Raw genomic sequence first — 17413 nt, forward strand, 5'->3', positions numbered from 1 at the left:
AGAATCTGCAATATCATATTCTAGAGCATAGAAGTATCTTGCACGGGTGCTTAAGCAAAAGAAGTCTTTAGGTAGAGTCCTAGAGCGTAGAAGTCTGTCGCAGTTATGCTTGAGCATTGAGAAGTCTCTTGGTATGTCCTTAAGAAAATTGTAATCAAGATTGGTTATACTAAAATTCCTTGGAAGTGCAAGGGGACTGGACTACTCCCGTTTTCTAGGAGGAACCAGTATAAACTGTTCTGTTTTTTTTCTTCTCTCTCTGACCCTCTTATCTTTAATATGCGTGTTATTTATTTCCGCTGCTTTCAGACTCTGAGTCAGAACCTGCAACATCAGATTCTAACCAGATTTGCTTTTAACATTCAGAAGAAACTGAAGAAAAGACTCACACAATTCAACCCCCCCTTAAGCAAAAGAAGTCTTTAGGTAGAGTCCTAGAGCATAGAAGTCTCTCGCAATTATTCTTGAGCATTGATAAGTCTCTTGGTATGTCCTTTAGTAAATTGTAATCATGATTGGTTATACTAAAATCCCTTAGAAGTGCAAGAGGACTGGACTACTCCCGTTTTCTAGGAGAAACCAGTATAAACTGTTTTGTTTCTTTCTTCTCTCTCTGACCCTCTTATCTTTAATCTGCGTGTTATTTATTTCCGCTGCTTTCAGACTCTAAGTCCGAATCTACAACATCAGATTCTGACTAGACTTGCTTTTTACACTCAGAAGAAAAACTGAAGAAAAGACTCACAATTCAAGCCCTGCGTTGATGTTTATATTCATATGGCTAAACATCAAGTGGACTACGATTATCATAATGATATGAAATTTCATTAAAGATGTAATTGATTCCAAGAAAGTATTAATGGAGAAAATGGCAACTGAATAATCCATTTGATGTATTCACACTTCTCTAAAAAACTTAAATACTGACAGTAATTACAATGGAATATTATTACATTTCTGCTACTTGATTGTTGTTATTTACCCATTAATCAAGAATAAGATCAATGATGGTTATTTGCTGGCTATGTATTATGATTTGGTTTGCTGCCACTTTTCTATTCCCTCGTTGCCTAATTAAAATTAGGGTCATGTTAACCGGTGGTGTTCCCGGGCATTGGTTAAAAAAATTTAAAAAAGAAAGTTTTAAATTGAAAAAGACACTTTATTTACTTTTAAGGGATTGACAACACAATTTCCAATGTAATACATACTATATTTGGTTGTTAATCAGTGTCCAGGGGCACTAGTTAACATTTTCTTTAAAATTAAGTATTGATTTGGTTCGATGCCATTGTTTCTATTTTTCATATTCGTTAGCTATGTGTTTTATTCAATTCTTATATATTCATATGTTGATGTTGCATTTGGAGTTGGGATGTTGAACATGGTTAATCTTCTGCATTTTTTAAGGATCCTCATAGAGATTGACATTTCATTTCCTGCATTTTTGTATTGCATAATAGATCTTTATATTTCCCAGTCATGCTAGATTTGTAATGCATACCTATTATAATAACAACTCCTATTGGTCCAAGACTATAACATTAGCCATGCTGGTACTTTGTATTTTTTCATGTTATTAGTTGTTTTTTTGGTTCCATTGAAAAAACTCATCCTCAAAAGGACTTGAAGCATTCTTGTTATTATAGCCCTGCAATAATCAGATTTGTGTTATGTTATATGAAAGTTGTTCTAAATTTCATTCTATAAGCATTTACATTTTACCATTATCTTTTGAAATAATATTTGTAAAGTCATTATAATCCACAAGTGATATAAGATATGTCTCACTCACGTATATACAAATTTCAAGAAGAGAATTTTCTTTGATTTGGTTTGTTTCCACCGTGTCTATTTCCATATTTGCTAGATATGTATTTTGTTCAATTCTTATTGAAGTTTGGATGTTGAACATGATAAAGTCCATTTCCGTATTTATGTGTATGTTGTGAATGTGAATGCTTTGCTATTTGATTTTCTTGTATCCTCTTGCCATTATCAATATGAGAAACAAAAACACATAAATTTATTAACTATTGTAATTAACATGCTACCAATTTTCCAATATAGAATGGAGATTTCTGAACATCGCAAGTGGATGAATAATAGGATGTGTCCCGATAGTAGTAAAGTTACAGATAAGTTTGTGGTTGGCGTTTGTGAGTTTGTTGAGTTTGCGTGTGCACAAGATGATTTCAAAAAAGTAGGAAAGTTGAGATGCCCATGTAAAATATGCAAGTATAGAGAGCCTCAGCTAGTAGGCGAGGTCATGAGGCATCTTTGTATGAAGGGTTTAAGGAGGGTTACTATTATTAATGAAGTTCCATACCAAGATGAATCAATCACACGTGACAATTGCAAATGATAATCTTGAAGGAAGTCTTGTTGATTTAGTTTGAGAAGTTGAGGAAGCATACAGTCCTTTCTTGAATGAGGTTACCTTTGAATGGGATAAAGACATTGAAGTAAAAGACACTGTTGAAGAAGAAAAAGATGATGATGATGAAACCTATTCTGACTAGGTAATTTATTCAATTTTATACCCTCTTATTTTTGCATGACTTATGCTATTTATATTTGGCTAAAATATGCTTTTGATCCCTGCAAATATAGCGAATTTGGGTTTCAGTCCCTGGTAAAAAAAATATTTTGAAATCCGTCCCTGCAATTTTTTTTGTTTTTTAAAATAGTCCCTAGGTCCACTTTTTTGCTGATTTGTCACTCTTTTGCATACATGTCAGTTGCTGACTGTGTTAAGCTTCCCACATGTCCTCCACGTGGCAATTATGCCATTGTTCGTTCCCTTTTTAGATGCAACAACCACTTACCTAGGTTGTCCTCTTTGTGTTTGCTCTTCATTACCTATCTCTTCACTATCTATCGCATGTTCAGTTCTTCTTTTCTTGAGCCTTGTCTCTTCACGATTTTGTTGCATCTTAACGCGGACTTCTTCAGGAGCTTTGCTGCATGCTTCGACTTGTCCAGTTTCTCCAGCCAAGTGTAACTTTAATCTATTAATCCCACCTCCCTTCATAACTTTGTTACACTAGATACATTGTGGTTTTTCTTTTCCACCGTCTAGGACAAGTTTAGCGTGACCCCAAGCTATATCGGTTTTCGCCCTAACATTCCTTTGAGTTTGAGAATCTTGAGTCAAAGCTTCTGTTGATGGTTGTGTTGGTGCTTCAGAAGAGGCCATAGCTAATCACAAATACATTTACATTTACTTTTGTGTGTGAAACAACAACAACAGAAGCAGATGATCGATCACATACATAATAACTACATCAGATTCAACATTATAACATGGAATTATGAAAAAATCAGACTAAATGATGAAAATAAATAAATCAAAACAAGAAAACAACAATAAATCAATTAGTAATAGTAACAACAAAAAAGAAGCAAAGAAGAACAATCTGAAAAAAAAAAAAAAAAAAAAAAAAAAAAAAAAAGGGTTTTCACGTACGTGTTTGAGTAACACGGGAGTGGAGCGACAGCGATGGCAACGTGGAGACAAGCCACGGCGACGGCGTGGAGGATGATGGTAAGGTTTGAAATTTTTCAACTTCTCTTCTCTTTGGACGTGAAAACAGAGTAGTGAATGGAGGAAGTGAGGTTTTAGACTTTCTTTCTACCCTTTTCTGACCCTTCTAATTCCATTTTTTTTCCTATTTTTTAATTTCCAAATCCAAAACCACGTCGTTTTAGTTAAGCTTAAAAAAAAACCGGGTCTGACCCACGACTCGGCCGTGTCACCGGTTTTTATCGGTTTTGACCGAGTTAACTGCATGGCCGATCCAAATGTTAGCTCAAACTAGCTTACCCACCAGTTCACGGTCCAACCGGTCCGGTCCGAGTTTTAAAACTATGCTCATCGCTTGTGTAACTCCAAATATGCACACCATATCTACACAGCAAAGCTATTACTTGTTTTCTATACCAATCCAACCTTCAGCCTTTCTTCATCAACCTAAACTCAAATCAACACAACAAATTCATCCCAAACCCAAAATCTGAAAAGGGGGAAATTTTAGGGTTTTAGAGTTTTCCCCTTTCTTCCTCTTCTTTGACGACCTCGACTTCAATAGCAACGACGTCCTCGACTTCAACAGCAACGGCGCGGATGGAGAGGCCATTAGTTTGGGTTGAGATTCCGTTTCGATAGCTATGGAGATTGTTTTGGTGTTTATATTAGTGTTGTTGTTTGTAAATTGCAAGAAGTGTTGTTGTAGTTGTGGCTATTTTTTTGTTAATGGAAGGTGAACCATGGAGAAATGGTGTGAGTGTGAGTGGATGGATGAGGATGAAGGAAAAAATGGTGAAGATGGTGAAATATGTGTGGTTGTTGCAGAAAAAGAAGAAGAAAAGGGTTGGAGAAGAAGAGAGGAAACGAATTCTTATTTTTTATTTAATTGAACCATTTTTTTTATTTTGAAAATTTAATTTAATTTTAATTAAAATGATTTTTAAATATTTTAATTAAAACAATTGCCACTTGTGTGCCATGTGTACGTTTTTGCACGGTCAACAAGGGCCACATAAGAAAAAACGTGACAAATAAGTAAAAAAGTGGACACATGGACTATTTTAAAAAACAAAAAGTTTTGTAAGGACGGATTTCAAAAAAAAATTACGAGGGACCAAAACCCAAATTCACTATATTTGCAGGGACCAAAAGCATATTTTAACCTTTATATTTTAATTAAACTTGACTTGATTTTTTTACTTTGTATTGCTCACATATGTTAGGTAGATGTAGAGACAGAGGAAGAGGTAAAAGAATAAGCAACTTAAGACCATCCACCAACCATTTTTTCAGGAAATGTATACCATAATTTATAGTCAGCTGAGTAACCTAATCCCTTTTGGACAAGTTTGTCAAAATCAATTAGTGTAATCTCATCTATATCCCAACCACCTTCGAACTCATACACTTCACCTCTTTTATAGTCAATTACATGGTCAGATCTGAAGTAACCCTTTTGGTGGAATCTAATTTGAAGTATTTGGTACACTGATGCACTAAAACAAGTAGGACAACTTACTTGGTCCACTAACAATTCAACAACTATATTTATTTCAAAACCCTAAAAAACTTACTTTAAGACAACTTTGTCAAACATCTTCACTGTACCCATATACTCTCCTTGGTTCTGTCTTGTTCCATCACCCATAGTTATGCTCTTCCTTCCGTTATTTTCCTGCATCGGGTCACTCGGCAACTTCTTCGAATCGGACTTCTTCGCAACCACCACCTTCGAATTTGTCTTCTACATTTACAATTTTATGTCTTTCAAACTCATTTTTGCTTTCGAAACTGAGTCTTTCAAAATCATTTTCGCTTTCGATTTACCCTTTGGAGATCATTTCGTCATCTTCTTATCTATTGAGATGAGAGTGAGCTTTGGAGTTAACCCTTATTCCTAATTTGATTTGGTTTCTAATCTATAATGGGATGAGTCACGTGAGCAATGTCACCATTTATGATTTTTTCTATTAATTTTAATCCCAATAATCAGAGCTAGCAATAGTTTACTTTTAATAATATCCAACTCATAAAAGAAATGTGTCATGTCAGCTTTGATCGAGTCAAAATTAAAGGAGGTCAAGGTTTTGCAAAGGGTCTGAAACTTGGGAGCAATAGTGCTATTTTGAAAATAAATGGCCAAAATCGCAAATTTTGCAAACTTGAAGGACCAAAAGTGCATTTTAGTCAAATATATAGTAGCACCATATACTTCCAAAACAGAGAAAGTGGTTAGCAATAATATTTAGTCTATCAAAACTAAACTTCGGTCAATGTTGATTTCTGACTAGAATGACTCTACGTCAAACTTTATTTCCCTCTGAGTCAAATTCTAGAATATTAGGGACTCTTTTCTATTGGAATTGGATGCTTAAAAACAAGAAGAAAAAAAACTACAAGTCTACAACACTGTACCGAAAAACTCATCAAAACTTAATTGATTCAACAGCTCATACCTCACGAAAACATGCATCTAAATTGGATAAGGAAATGCACTTGTCCTACAATATTAACTTTTAACATCACTTTCAAGTCAAAAATAAAAAATAAAACTTTCTACATCACTTATAGCATAATTAAAACTTCCAATTTCCAAGCCTTTATTGTGTTGGAAGGATTTGTGATTCATTATGAACTTCATCTTCAAATACCACCCAAACCTTGCTAATTTTAGTCTCTAGTGTCCATGAAGAAAGAGTTGGTGTTGTTGAAAAAATTAAATCTACTTTCTCTTCATCTTTTTTTATTTCTTTTGTTGTTACTTCCAACTCTAACTCTGATGATCTATTCAAAAGGCTTGAAATTTGAGGCAACTTTGAGATACTTGATATAGAGACATGTGAAGCTTCAACTTTATTTTCTTGAAAACCAAATTGATCTAATGCCATTACATGATTCATACTAATAATTTGAACAAAAGGGTATTCCAAATTCTTGTTTTCAACCAATTTTTTGCAAGTTTGATACAAATCATGAAGCTTTTGACTTTGAATAGAACCTTTCTTGAGTATTTCACAGGCTAAGCTTTTAGCTGAAGATTCCAAGTCAAAGAACATGTTAACAAGAGCTTCAATGCCTTCACAAAATGTCATGTAAACTTGGAAACTTTCTCTCAAAGTATTGCTCATAGCAACATGAGCAAGACTATGATAACTTGACCTCAAAATATCATATGGTGAACATTCCAAAACCTTATCAATAAGAATTTGACATTTAGGTAAAATTCTAAATGCCATATCAAAGGATTTTTCATCATATCTCCTAAATCCTAACCCTTTAGACATAATAGGTTCAAGTTTTCCACCTTGGTTTACATGCCAACTCATCCTTTCTTCAAGATAAGATGCATACTTGTGTAAGAAACAAACTAAAGGATCAGAAAAATTCCTTGTAACACAAGCATACCTTATTATGCTGATTTGTAAATGGCCAGAAACATGTGCTTTGCATAATTCTTGTTCAAATGTTCTATTTCCACCTCTAAGAAGTCTATGAATCAAGACAAGAGTCTTGAGAGAAACAAGATTGTCTTTAGTTTTGCATAGGCGGCGCGAAATCTTTTCGGCAAGAAAAGGGATTGACCCTTTTGAGTTTGATACATGAAAAAGGATTTCATGCATGTATTTGTTATCAATAGTGCTATTACCATGACTAGTTGCACGAAGAATTGCAATCTCTATGTTGGAAAAGCCTTCATGTTGTTGATGGTTATACATCATGGCTTTGCCAATTGAAGCTTGATCTTTCATTGTGCCAAGAGCTAAACGAAGTTTGGTTTGTATATCCATACCCATTATTCTTGTTTTGAAGAATTTAAAAGGAGAAGAAATTCACCAATATTAGAAGAGATATTAATGGAACAATTTTGATGTGTAGAATTAAGGATTTGTAGGAGTATGCACATATAAAGGTGGGTGGGGATAAGAGTGAGAAAAAGATAGGTCTTGATTAAAATATTTGAAGCATAGTACAAACTAACAATAGAATCAAATCTTTCAAATTTTAAACATAGAATCTTTATTTTTCCTCCTCCACACACCTTATTGTTGGAATTTCAGTGTGAGTGGTTAATCCCACATCATTTAAGAATATATTAAATGAAGAACTATTAGATTATTGGTGTTCTTGTTCTTCCGAACTCTCCAACAAATGGTACCATGTAACCGAGCGAGACTGAATATAGACTAAATGGATCGATGTCTATTGTCTTCTTTTTGTGGAGTTAAACGGAAATTTTTGTTGATTTTTTTTTTATTAGCATTTTTTCGTTGATTAGTAACAATAGTGTTATGGCAAAGTAGCATGGTGGCTATAAGTTGGGTGTTCGGTATTCGAACTTCGATCCCTACATACAACAATATATTATCCCTACCAAATAAGCTATACTCGTAGGACAAAAATGTTACAAGTGGTTAGTCACACACGTTAACTAAGACATTTTTTATTATTATTGAAATTATGTTCGTTGATTGGTAACTTTGAAACACTTATTATTGTAATATGGACAAGAACATTGATCATGCAAAATAGTTTATAAATTGTTGTTTTATTCTGTGACTAATTATTGCTTTGCTGTGTACGATCCATATGCAAACTATTGCTATATGACTTAAATAGTTTATAAATGCTTATGGTATATATCAAAAGGCAATAATACACATGTAAAGTCAACGGGTATAATCAAAAAGCCTATGCTTTTCTTTTGTTCCTCTTGAAGTGACTAGAAATGAAAGATTAATGACAAATGTCAAATTTACTTTCCTAATGGCTCTTTTCCTAACCACAACCACATACATCATCAGAAAGGGAAAAAAAAGCAAAGCATTAGAGGATCAAGGATGCTTACTTGCATAAACTAACAAAACACAAAGTATCATTGTAATTGTAAAACGAGGATTAAACGTGCAATTGCATACCTTTAGCGTAAAGTTTAGCGGAGAGATATTTGACAGTATGATGAAGATTTTTGGAATCTATCTATCTATGTGTTTAAATGAACATTTTTAACGTAAAGTTCAACGGAGAGATATTTGACAGCATGATAGAATTTATTTATCTATCTTTTTAAATGAACATCTTTAATGTAAAGTTCAACAAAGAGATTTTTGACAGCATGATGAAGATCTGTAGAAAAAATTTATCTTCGTATTTCTTCAATGTGCTCCTTCGGTACATACAAAAATAAATTTGTTCGAAGAAGAGAGGAAAAAAAAAACAAAATCAAACAACATAATTCAACAACATAAAACTGACCATAGATCTATATTGAATTTAACAATACAATTCAACAACATAAACACGTAATAAAAACAACATAAAACAGGTAATAATATAAAACATAATAGATCACGGATCAGCTAAACTAATGTCTTCATCTGGTGCATCCAGCAGTGCCCTGATCTCTTCGTAGTTCCTGGGACGGATCAAATTTTTCTTAATTTGTTCAACAGATTTTCACAACGAAGCGTCCAACTCGATCGGTCCTTTGGTAATGTACTAACCAAAGATCGAGAACATGGTTCTCACGTCGTCGTCGTTTCCGAGATTCATCCGGCCGAACCGCACAGTTCCAACTGAGTCAGTCGATGGACATCGATACTCAAGATCGTCCACTCTCCTTGTGTCTCTATGGTTGAGTTGACGGTTGATTTGATCTAGCTGATCCTTCAACCCGGAGAGCGTGACATCAGTGAGAGTCCTGAATACATGGGGTGGTGTCCCTCGTTGTAGTGCACTGCAGCTAGCTTGGTGTTCAGATCAATGACAGAAATTTTCAATTTTTTTGTGTGGTTTACTGGTTGTGAAAACAGGAACACCTATTTATAGAATTTTCTGAACGTCGTGGACCGCAGAAACTCTCGGTGCAATGTGGACCACATAAAAAAATTAGTACATAATATTTTCATATTATATGATCCGAAACATCCCTTACCCTACAAATTACTATGTTTCTCTCATTTTTTCACCTAGTATTGAAGCATTTCGAATTATATAATCCCAAAATTTTTAATAATTTTCAGATTATATAATATGAAACAAATCAATGTTTTAATCAACATGAATGGCTCATGAAATACGTTTTTCAAAGAGTTTAACCAGCTTTAATGGCTCATAAACCCCTTTGAACACGTTTTTTGACTCACCATTATGAGTCGCTACACCTTATGCAACACTGACTTCACAAATTTTCCCTATAAATACCCTTTAAACCTTCCCCATTTCTCACACGACCTCCTCCTCTTCCTTCTACAACAATGTGTTTTCATCATTGACCTTTCATAAAAAGAGACTACTTTGAAAATTCAGGAATTGTATAAACGGTCAATGGGAATGGTGACGCGCTGCAAAGAAGCACGGTTTGTCTGGATGTCGGGTTGGTCTGTCTGGGTGTCTGGTTGACCATCAAGGTCCCTTTCTCCCTAGAAAGGAAACAAACCTTACCACCACCACCACCACCACCCATTTGAATATTTTATGTAATAAGCTTAAAAAACTTTAAGCTTAAGCTTTATTTAATTGTAAATGTATTGATATAATAATAAAATTATATTTTTTTATCATTTTGTCCTTTTAATTTTGGTTGTATTTGCATTTATTTTATGTTTTCGGCATCAAAATAATATAAATAAACCAAAGTCTCTTCAAAATTCAGGCAAACCAAATTTTGGATTATATAATCTAAAATTTCTTGACAATTTAGTTCGGATTGTATACTCCGAACCAGAGGTATTTTTGAAAGAAAAAAAATAGGGTGTGTGAGAAATATACATTGTGGGAAAAATAATGGCTAAAATGCACTTTTGGCCCCCCAAGTTTCACAAACTTATGATTTTGGCCCCTCAAATTTGAAAATAGCACTTTTGCCCCCTAAAGTTTCACCCCCTTTGTAAAACCATGGTCCCCTTGATTTTGACTCAGTCAAAACTAATGTGGATGGCATATCTCATGCTGATTGTGTAATTTTTTCATTTAAAAATAAAATAAAAGCTACATAAATAGGAATGAAATAAAATAATTAAAAAATGAAAAGAAAATCCAGAAACACATATTTCGACTAAAAATACCAATTACATAAAAAAATTTAAACAACTTCAAATCTAAACCCATAAAAATAAACTCAAACCTAGAAAATCCCTAATTAAATTCATAGATTACACAAATTATTCTTGTTCCTCTTCCCTTTAGCTTTTTTTTGTTGATAAATTAGCAAAATCTAAACCCTTAAAAGAATAAGAAAATTAACATCAGTACCAACACGCTAAACCTAGAATTGGTTCATCTTCCCTTCCCTTTCCCTTGTTCTGCATGCTCATCGAACATCAACACGATAAAGAAACTTTCAAATCTCTCTCACGTGAAAAGTAGCAACAATAATAATTGATATGAGTTTGGATATGAGTTATTGTGTTTGACGGAAAAACCAAAAGCAACAATAATAATTGGTATGAGTTTGGATATGAGTTATAAAGATTGAGTTTGGCTTTGTTTGTTTGAATGATTTTGATTTTGAGGACGAAGATTAGGGTTGAAGATGAAGAAGATTTTTCCAATGTTTATTATTAGTTTTAATTTCATTTTTCTAATTTTTTTAAATTTTAATTTTAATAATTTTCCATTTGTGCACGTAGTTGTCAATATATTATATAAAAAAATATCCACATTAGCTTTGACGGAGTTAAAATCAAAGGGGGGTCATGGTTTTGCAAATGGGGTGAAACTTAAGGGGTCAAAAGTGCTATTTTCAAATTTGGAGGACTAAAATCACAAGTTTGTGAAACTTGGGGGGCCAAAAGTGCATTTTAGCCGAAAAATAATGGTCTAGTAAGATAAGTGTCACAACCTTTTATTTGTGGCCCATTAAATTTTCTAACATTTGATACTATATCTCTTAATGAGAACAATTGGGATCTTGAACAATATTGAGAAGTTGATAGCAATGTCATCATTATGTAGTATGTACTATTATGAATTGAAGAGATTATGCTAAAATAGTTAATATCATGTAGCAATTATTTGAAACAATCCGTTGGAGTGGGCATATGCTTGCATATTTAAGAGTATATCCTTCCTATTCGATAAATTTGTGACAAGATATAAAGGAATTTGTTTTTGCTTTAATCTCATGTTAAGTAACATCACTGATTTAAAGAAGTTCATGACTTGTTGCATTCTTGGATTTGTTTTTTCTCCTTATTCTTTTTCTTGTATATAGTTTTTACCTTTTAAAGGATATTGTATTTCCTTGATCAGTACCATTTGTGGATAGTACTTGCATAACCCTTTATCCATTTTTTTACCCTACCATGTTTAAAAAATATCCATTTTCTATTTAAAAAATAATAATAGTCCCTCCATCCCATTATTAGTGAACTTTTTGTTCCTTTAACACATATTAAGAAAAGGTATGTAAGTGAAAGAGAGAAAAAAATGGTTTTGAGTGTCTTGTCAAGTATTGGTGCATTCCTCATTATCTTAAATGAAAAATAGAATATATGAATTGGAAGTACTTAAAGTGATATTAATTAGAGTTATAATTAGAAGAAAAAAATAAGTAATTAATATTGTATTAAAAAGTGAAATAAGTCAGTTATTTTATGATAATTTTTTTCGCAAATAAATCACTTCACTTGTTATGGAACAAAGAGGGTAGTAGTGTAAGGTGCATTAACTGATCTCGATCACCAATTTTAAATCAATCAACTTACATTTATCAAATTATCTTTTAATACAAGCTTTTTATTATAAGAAAACCCAAAAACAACATCAAAATCAATTAAGTTATTAATTGTTGTAACATTTTTAATATTTTTATAAATATATTTTCATATAAAATTGTGACATATTGAATATCTCAACTAATATTAAAAAGACACATTTTATAAAGAAAAACAAAAAAAAAATTAAACATTAAATTTATCCTTGATGTAGTGTCAAAAGTAAGTATGTTTTAGTATCTTTTTCAAAGGGACTGGTGTGATATTCGTAAGTCGTTCAACAATTGTTATCGTTCTAAGTTAAGGGTTTGTAAAATAGTTTTTTTTCTAAAACCTAATCAGACTAAAATGCGGTAATTAAAACTGAGTTAAACAGAGAGATAAACTTGTTGGGATTAGACTTCATTAACCAAACGTTGCATATATTATCTTGATCAAGCATATAGATTCTAGCTATCAATCAATATTACCATGTATCACTCGACATACATCGTTTATGTCTAAATAATGTCGTGAGTTCAATCATATTGTTTAATCGACAATTTTTCGACCTATTAAACAACACAATAGCATTAAGACTTGATACTTGAAGTGGTTATCAAAACCTAAATCCATTTCTAGTATTTAGGGTTTAATAGATATGTTTATCCTATTTCTATTCAAAAAGTATTTTTCAATAACAAATCAAATCATAAATCAAACATACATAGCAAGGATAACATCAATATTAAAGATTGACTAGAATCATATTTTACTAAGATCATAGAAAATACATACTGAGTTTGATTAGTTACACCTAATCCCAACAAATGAGATTTAGCTACTCATTATCATGGTAGCCTTGCAAAATTGGAAGAAATGAGTGGAATACATATCAAGATGATGATTTCTCAATGAATCTTGTTGAATCCACCTTCTAATACTCTTGTTTTGTGTTTCTCTCTGTAATTCATATATGTCTCTCTCTCTAAAAACACCAGATATTTTTGGCTGCAAATGAAGGTGCAGTTATGCTCTTTATGATAAGTGCTTGCTCGTCGAGCGAAGGGAGGCTCACCATGGCGAGCGAGGCTTCCTTCACCATTGGGTTTCTGCCATGTAAGCAAAGTGGCCAGAAACCGCCTTTGCTCGCCATGGCGAGGGTCAGGCTCGCTTGGCCACACCCTGTTTTGCTGGACAAATGTACATTCTGACTTGGTTCATCGCAACTTCGATGTGGCCACGCCCTGATCTTTTCCAACTGGTTGATCTCTGACTTGCCTTGCCTTTCCTTAGCTTCAAGCTCGTTGTGGCGAGCAGACTCGCCATGGGCTCGCTTGGCCATGCCTTGAAAAGATTGATTTGTGGACATTCTGACTTGGCTCGCTTCTCTCTCTCCCCATGCTCACCATGGCGAGCCTTTCTTTGATGTTTTCTTCTTTCTTTTCTCTTTAAATGTCCTGGCAAGAAAATTCCTACACAAAAAGTTGGAGTAAAACCTAAAAAGCATAAAATGGCATTGGTTCATTATTTTTAGCTTTTCATGAGATAACATGTAAAACAAGTAACCAAAGTGTCTAAAATATAAATGATATTTAACTACTTTATGACACTTATCAATCCTAAAATTTGTGTGATTTTCTTATTAGAATAAATAAAAACCTTCAAATAAAAAAGAAGGAACAAGTAGAAAAAATACAGGGTATTAGAAGAGGAAGGCTTTGAGAGGGTCATTTTTTTCATAATAAAAATCATTCTCATTTGGGGGAATTAAAAAATTGTATTCGTGAAGGTTTTGAAGGGTTTATATGAATTCTTCAATTTTAATATATGTTGTTATAATATTCTTAAAATTAAAAATATATCAATCATAATCATTAATTTATCCCCAAAAAACTACTCTTTCAAAAAATATGAAAGATTTATTCATTTTTTTCAAATATTTCCCACCAAACTCTCTCTTCCCTCTCCTTATTCCCAAACAAAACCTTATGGTAACTGTAGTAAAATGCATGGCTTATAGCTAATCAAATCATGAATTGTTATCATGGTATTCATTGTTAAAGAGTGAAGTGATTGCTATCCAAATCATAACAAGCATGGAATAATAGAATTTATCTTAGAAGGCTTTCAACAGTCTTTGGGTTCTTGGGTTAGGACTATGGTGCATATTTAGACTAAATTAATTTTTGTCATTTTACAAGAGTCAACGAGTAAACAAAAAAGTGAAAAAGTGAAGGATGGTGGAAGGTGAAAAAAGAATCTTATTCTCTAAGAATATGATTCTGTCGTATCTAACTCCCTTGCCATTCGCAACATACAAAATAATTTGACTTTGTGAAATATTTCATCTCATCCACAAGTTCATCAATATAATCATGCAACTTTTTCATATTTCTTTTTGTAGGAGAGAGTTATAAAGCCCTAGCCCCCACCCACTCGCATAGAGATCCTATGGAGAAAAGTTTTGTTGCAATATTCTATTCTTCAAATAAATATCTTATAGTATGTTCTCGTGAGCTTCGCTCAGTTGGTATGGATAATGTATAATATATGCAAGGTCTGGGATTCAGACCCCGGCAACCACCAAAAAAAATATATCTTATGGTATATGTTAATTTCTGCCTCAAGGAATTCTTGGTACATGCCATGCCATAATTTCAATTTGAAGTTAAATCATATGCAATGCAACCTAGAAAACAAAATATCCAAGTCAAAAGAAAGAAAAATTATGCTCTCAATTTGTCAAAAACAAAATTTGATGCTCGCTCTGAATCTAACCTTTGGAAGACCTTGAAAGCTAAAGTTACATTATATACACATTAGCATAAAAACCGGCACGAATGTACCCGTCTTTTTTGCCTTTTTTAATAAGGAATGACAAAATGGTAAAATTAATTAAAGATAAATGTTAAATAACACGACATGAATTTGTCATACAATCCACACGACTTTGTTTTCCACCGGAACACAATTTCAGATTTTTCCATTTATTTTAACTAAAATTTATTTAAACAATTGAAGTGATGCCACGTATATGTCGTATAGTTGGTGGGTGCATAGTGTCGTGCACTATATCATTGCTCTTAATTAAATGAAGGGTACAATTGAAGAAGAAAAAAATGTTACACGAAACACGGTAGTTTTTTATATAAGGTCAAAATAATGTTTTTCATAATGTCTAATATCATTCCTATTGTTGTGGATTGTTGTACATATTGTTGTAGATTGTTCCTCTTTTAAAGGGATTTAGCTAATTTTTTAATTGGGAATTTAAGTAGAAACTTAAAAATGCTAAAATAGTTTAAATGAATGGGTAAATTTGAAAGGAAAAATCCAACTCAAAAGGGTGTATTTCCTTTATATATTTGTATAGATATTGAAGGCCTATTGCATCAATTTTTTAATCTAATTTTTGTTGTACTAGCTATCTTTTTGTTTTTTTATTTTTTATTTTGACAATTTTTTTTTATTTTTGTTTTTTATTTTTTATTTTGACAATTTTTTTATTATTTATGGTAGCAATTTTTGAAATATACTCATTCTTGAGTCTTCAATTTTTTAAAGTTAAATTTTATCTTCATCTCTTTTTTTTACAAGTTATATTTAATCTATTCATTTCAACAAAATGAATCAATATTTAATTATTATTTTCTTTTAAAGGCTAATATTTTTCACCTTTAAAAGCAAAATTCAATTTTTTTTAAATAAACAAAATGATAAATAATTATTGAAACTCACAAATAAGTTAAATAACCATTTTACTTAACTAATTAATTACTTCTGCTTGTCCTTCTTTAATTACTATTCATTTGGGAGGGGACAAATCAAATGTTTATAGTGTTATATGACATTTGAATTTAGTTAAACTTTGCCATAATTTTAAGCATTCCTTTTTTTATTTTGTAGCATAAAACATCCAATCAGATACAGTATGTATGCTATTGGCGACTGGGAATATCCATGGTTGGTTGGTATTTAGAATTCAAAATGTCAATTTCCAACTTGATGCTATGGTGCTAAAACAGCATCTTTGCCATCAATTTCAGATGACAAAGTCATGACAGAAGGAAGCAATAGCTCAAATATATGAATTATACCGATGAAAATAATGTTATTCTACACCATACCACTTTGATAGAGGGTCCACAACAGACTCATTTGAAAACCGATTAAAACTCTGACATTGATGGACGTCGTCTTTCGAAAGCAGAAGAGTCATCCGTTCTCCCGGATGAGATGTTGATTTTATTGCTGTAAGTTTGATAAAAACAAGGAAAAACGAAAATGTAAGCATCAAAACTCAACTTTTTTGTATTTTTCTTAATGAAACAACACTTCTCAATCGTAAGGACGAAGACCGTGAACTTCTACTTTTTCAAAAGACGTTATCAATCATCGTTAAAGTTTTAGAATATTATTAAATATTGATCCATTGTGGACCACATATCAAGGTGGTTCACCATAGAGTTCGTTTGGTGTTAGTGTGAGAATGTGAAACTTTATTTTCACAAGATGGCTATTTGACCATGTGAAAGGTGAAAGTTGAACACTGTCAAGTTAGTATCTAAAGATCAGAAACCATATGGAAGTATGAACCAAGAGTAGGCTCATAGCAAAATCAAAGCAGCAAATAAAAAAAAAATATAATATATATATATATATATATATATATATATAGGGGATGTATCAAGTGAGAAGAATAGTTAAAATGAGAGATGAGAGGAGTACATAATGACCATTAGATTAAATTAATGGTTATGATTTAATTTAGTTTTAAAGTGTGCTGCCCTTTGAGATCGCTCCCTCAGCCCCTAAGATTCTTGTTTCCTCGTATTCTCTTCCCTTCAATATCACGAGAAACATCACAAATCCAACCCAATCTAGATCATATATTTTTCTGCATATTTTTGATCCATGCCAGCAACAAATGGAATTCACAACAAATGTGTGATTTTATTCCTCCAACGTTGTGACTTTTCTTACAACAATTGTGTGATTCAACATTAACAAGCCAACACAGTGAGGTACGATTAACAGGAACAAGGAAAAAAAGGAATACAATGAATCTCATTTTTAACAAAATTTAGGAAAAGTGTGAATACAATGAATCCCAATTTTAACATAATTTAGGGAAGATGTTCGAGACTCAGCATTTTGAACTAACAATCTCCAAAAATTCTCAGTCACA

At 32.5% G+C, this 17413-nt stretch overlaps 1 protein-coding gene across 1 annotated transcript; it reads right to left on the reverse strand.

The window, feature by feature from the left end:
- Positions 1 to 5941: 5941 nt before the first annotated feature.
- LOC11444964 (putative clathrin assembly protein At1g33340) lies at positions 5942 to 7461 on the reverse strand. The gene has a single exon (XM_024785734.2). It carries the CDS (start codon positions 7321 to 7323, stop codon positions 6130 to 6132), a length of 1194 nt encoding a protein of 397 aa, XP_024641502.2. The 5' UTR covers positions 7324 to 7461; the 3' UTR covers positions 5942 to 6129.
- Positions 7462 to 17413: the final 9952 nt, after the last annotated feature.

Source organism: Medicago truncatula, chromosome 6, assembly GCF_003473485.1.
Source record: "Medicago truncatula cultivar Jemalong A17 chromosome 6, MtrunA17r5.0-ANR, whole genome shotgun sequence".
Classification (NCBI taxonomy): Eukaryota; Viridiplantae; Streptophyta; class Magnoliopsida; order Fabales; family Fabaceae; genus Medicago; species Medicago truncatula.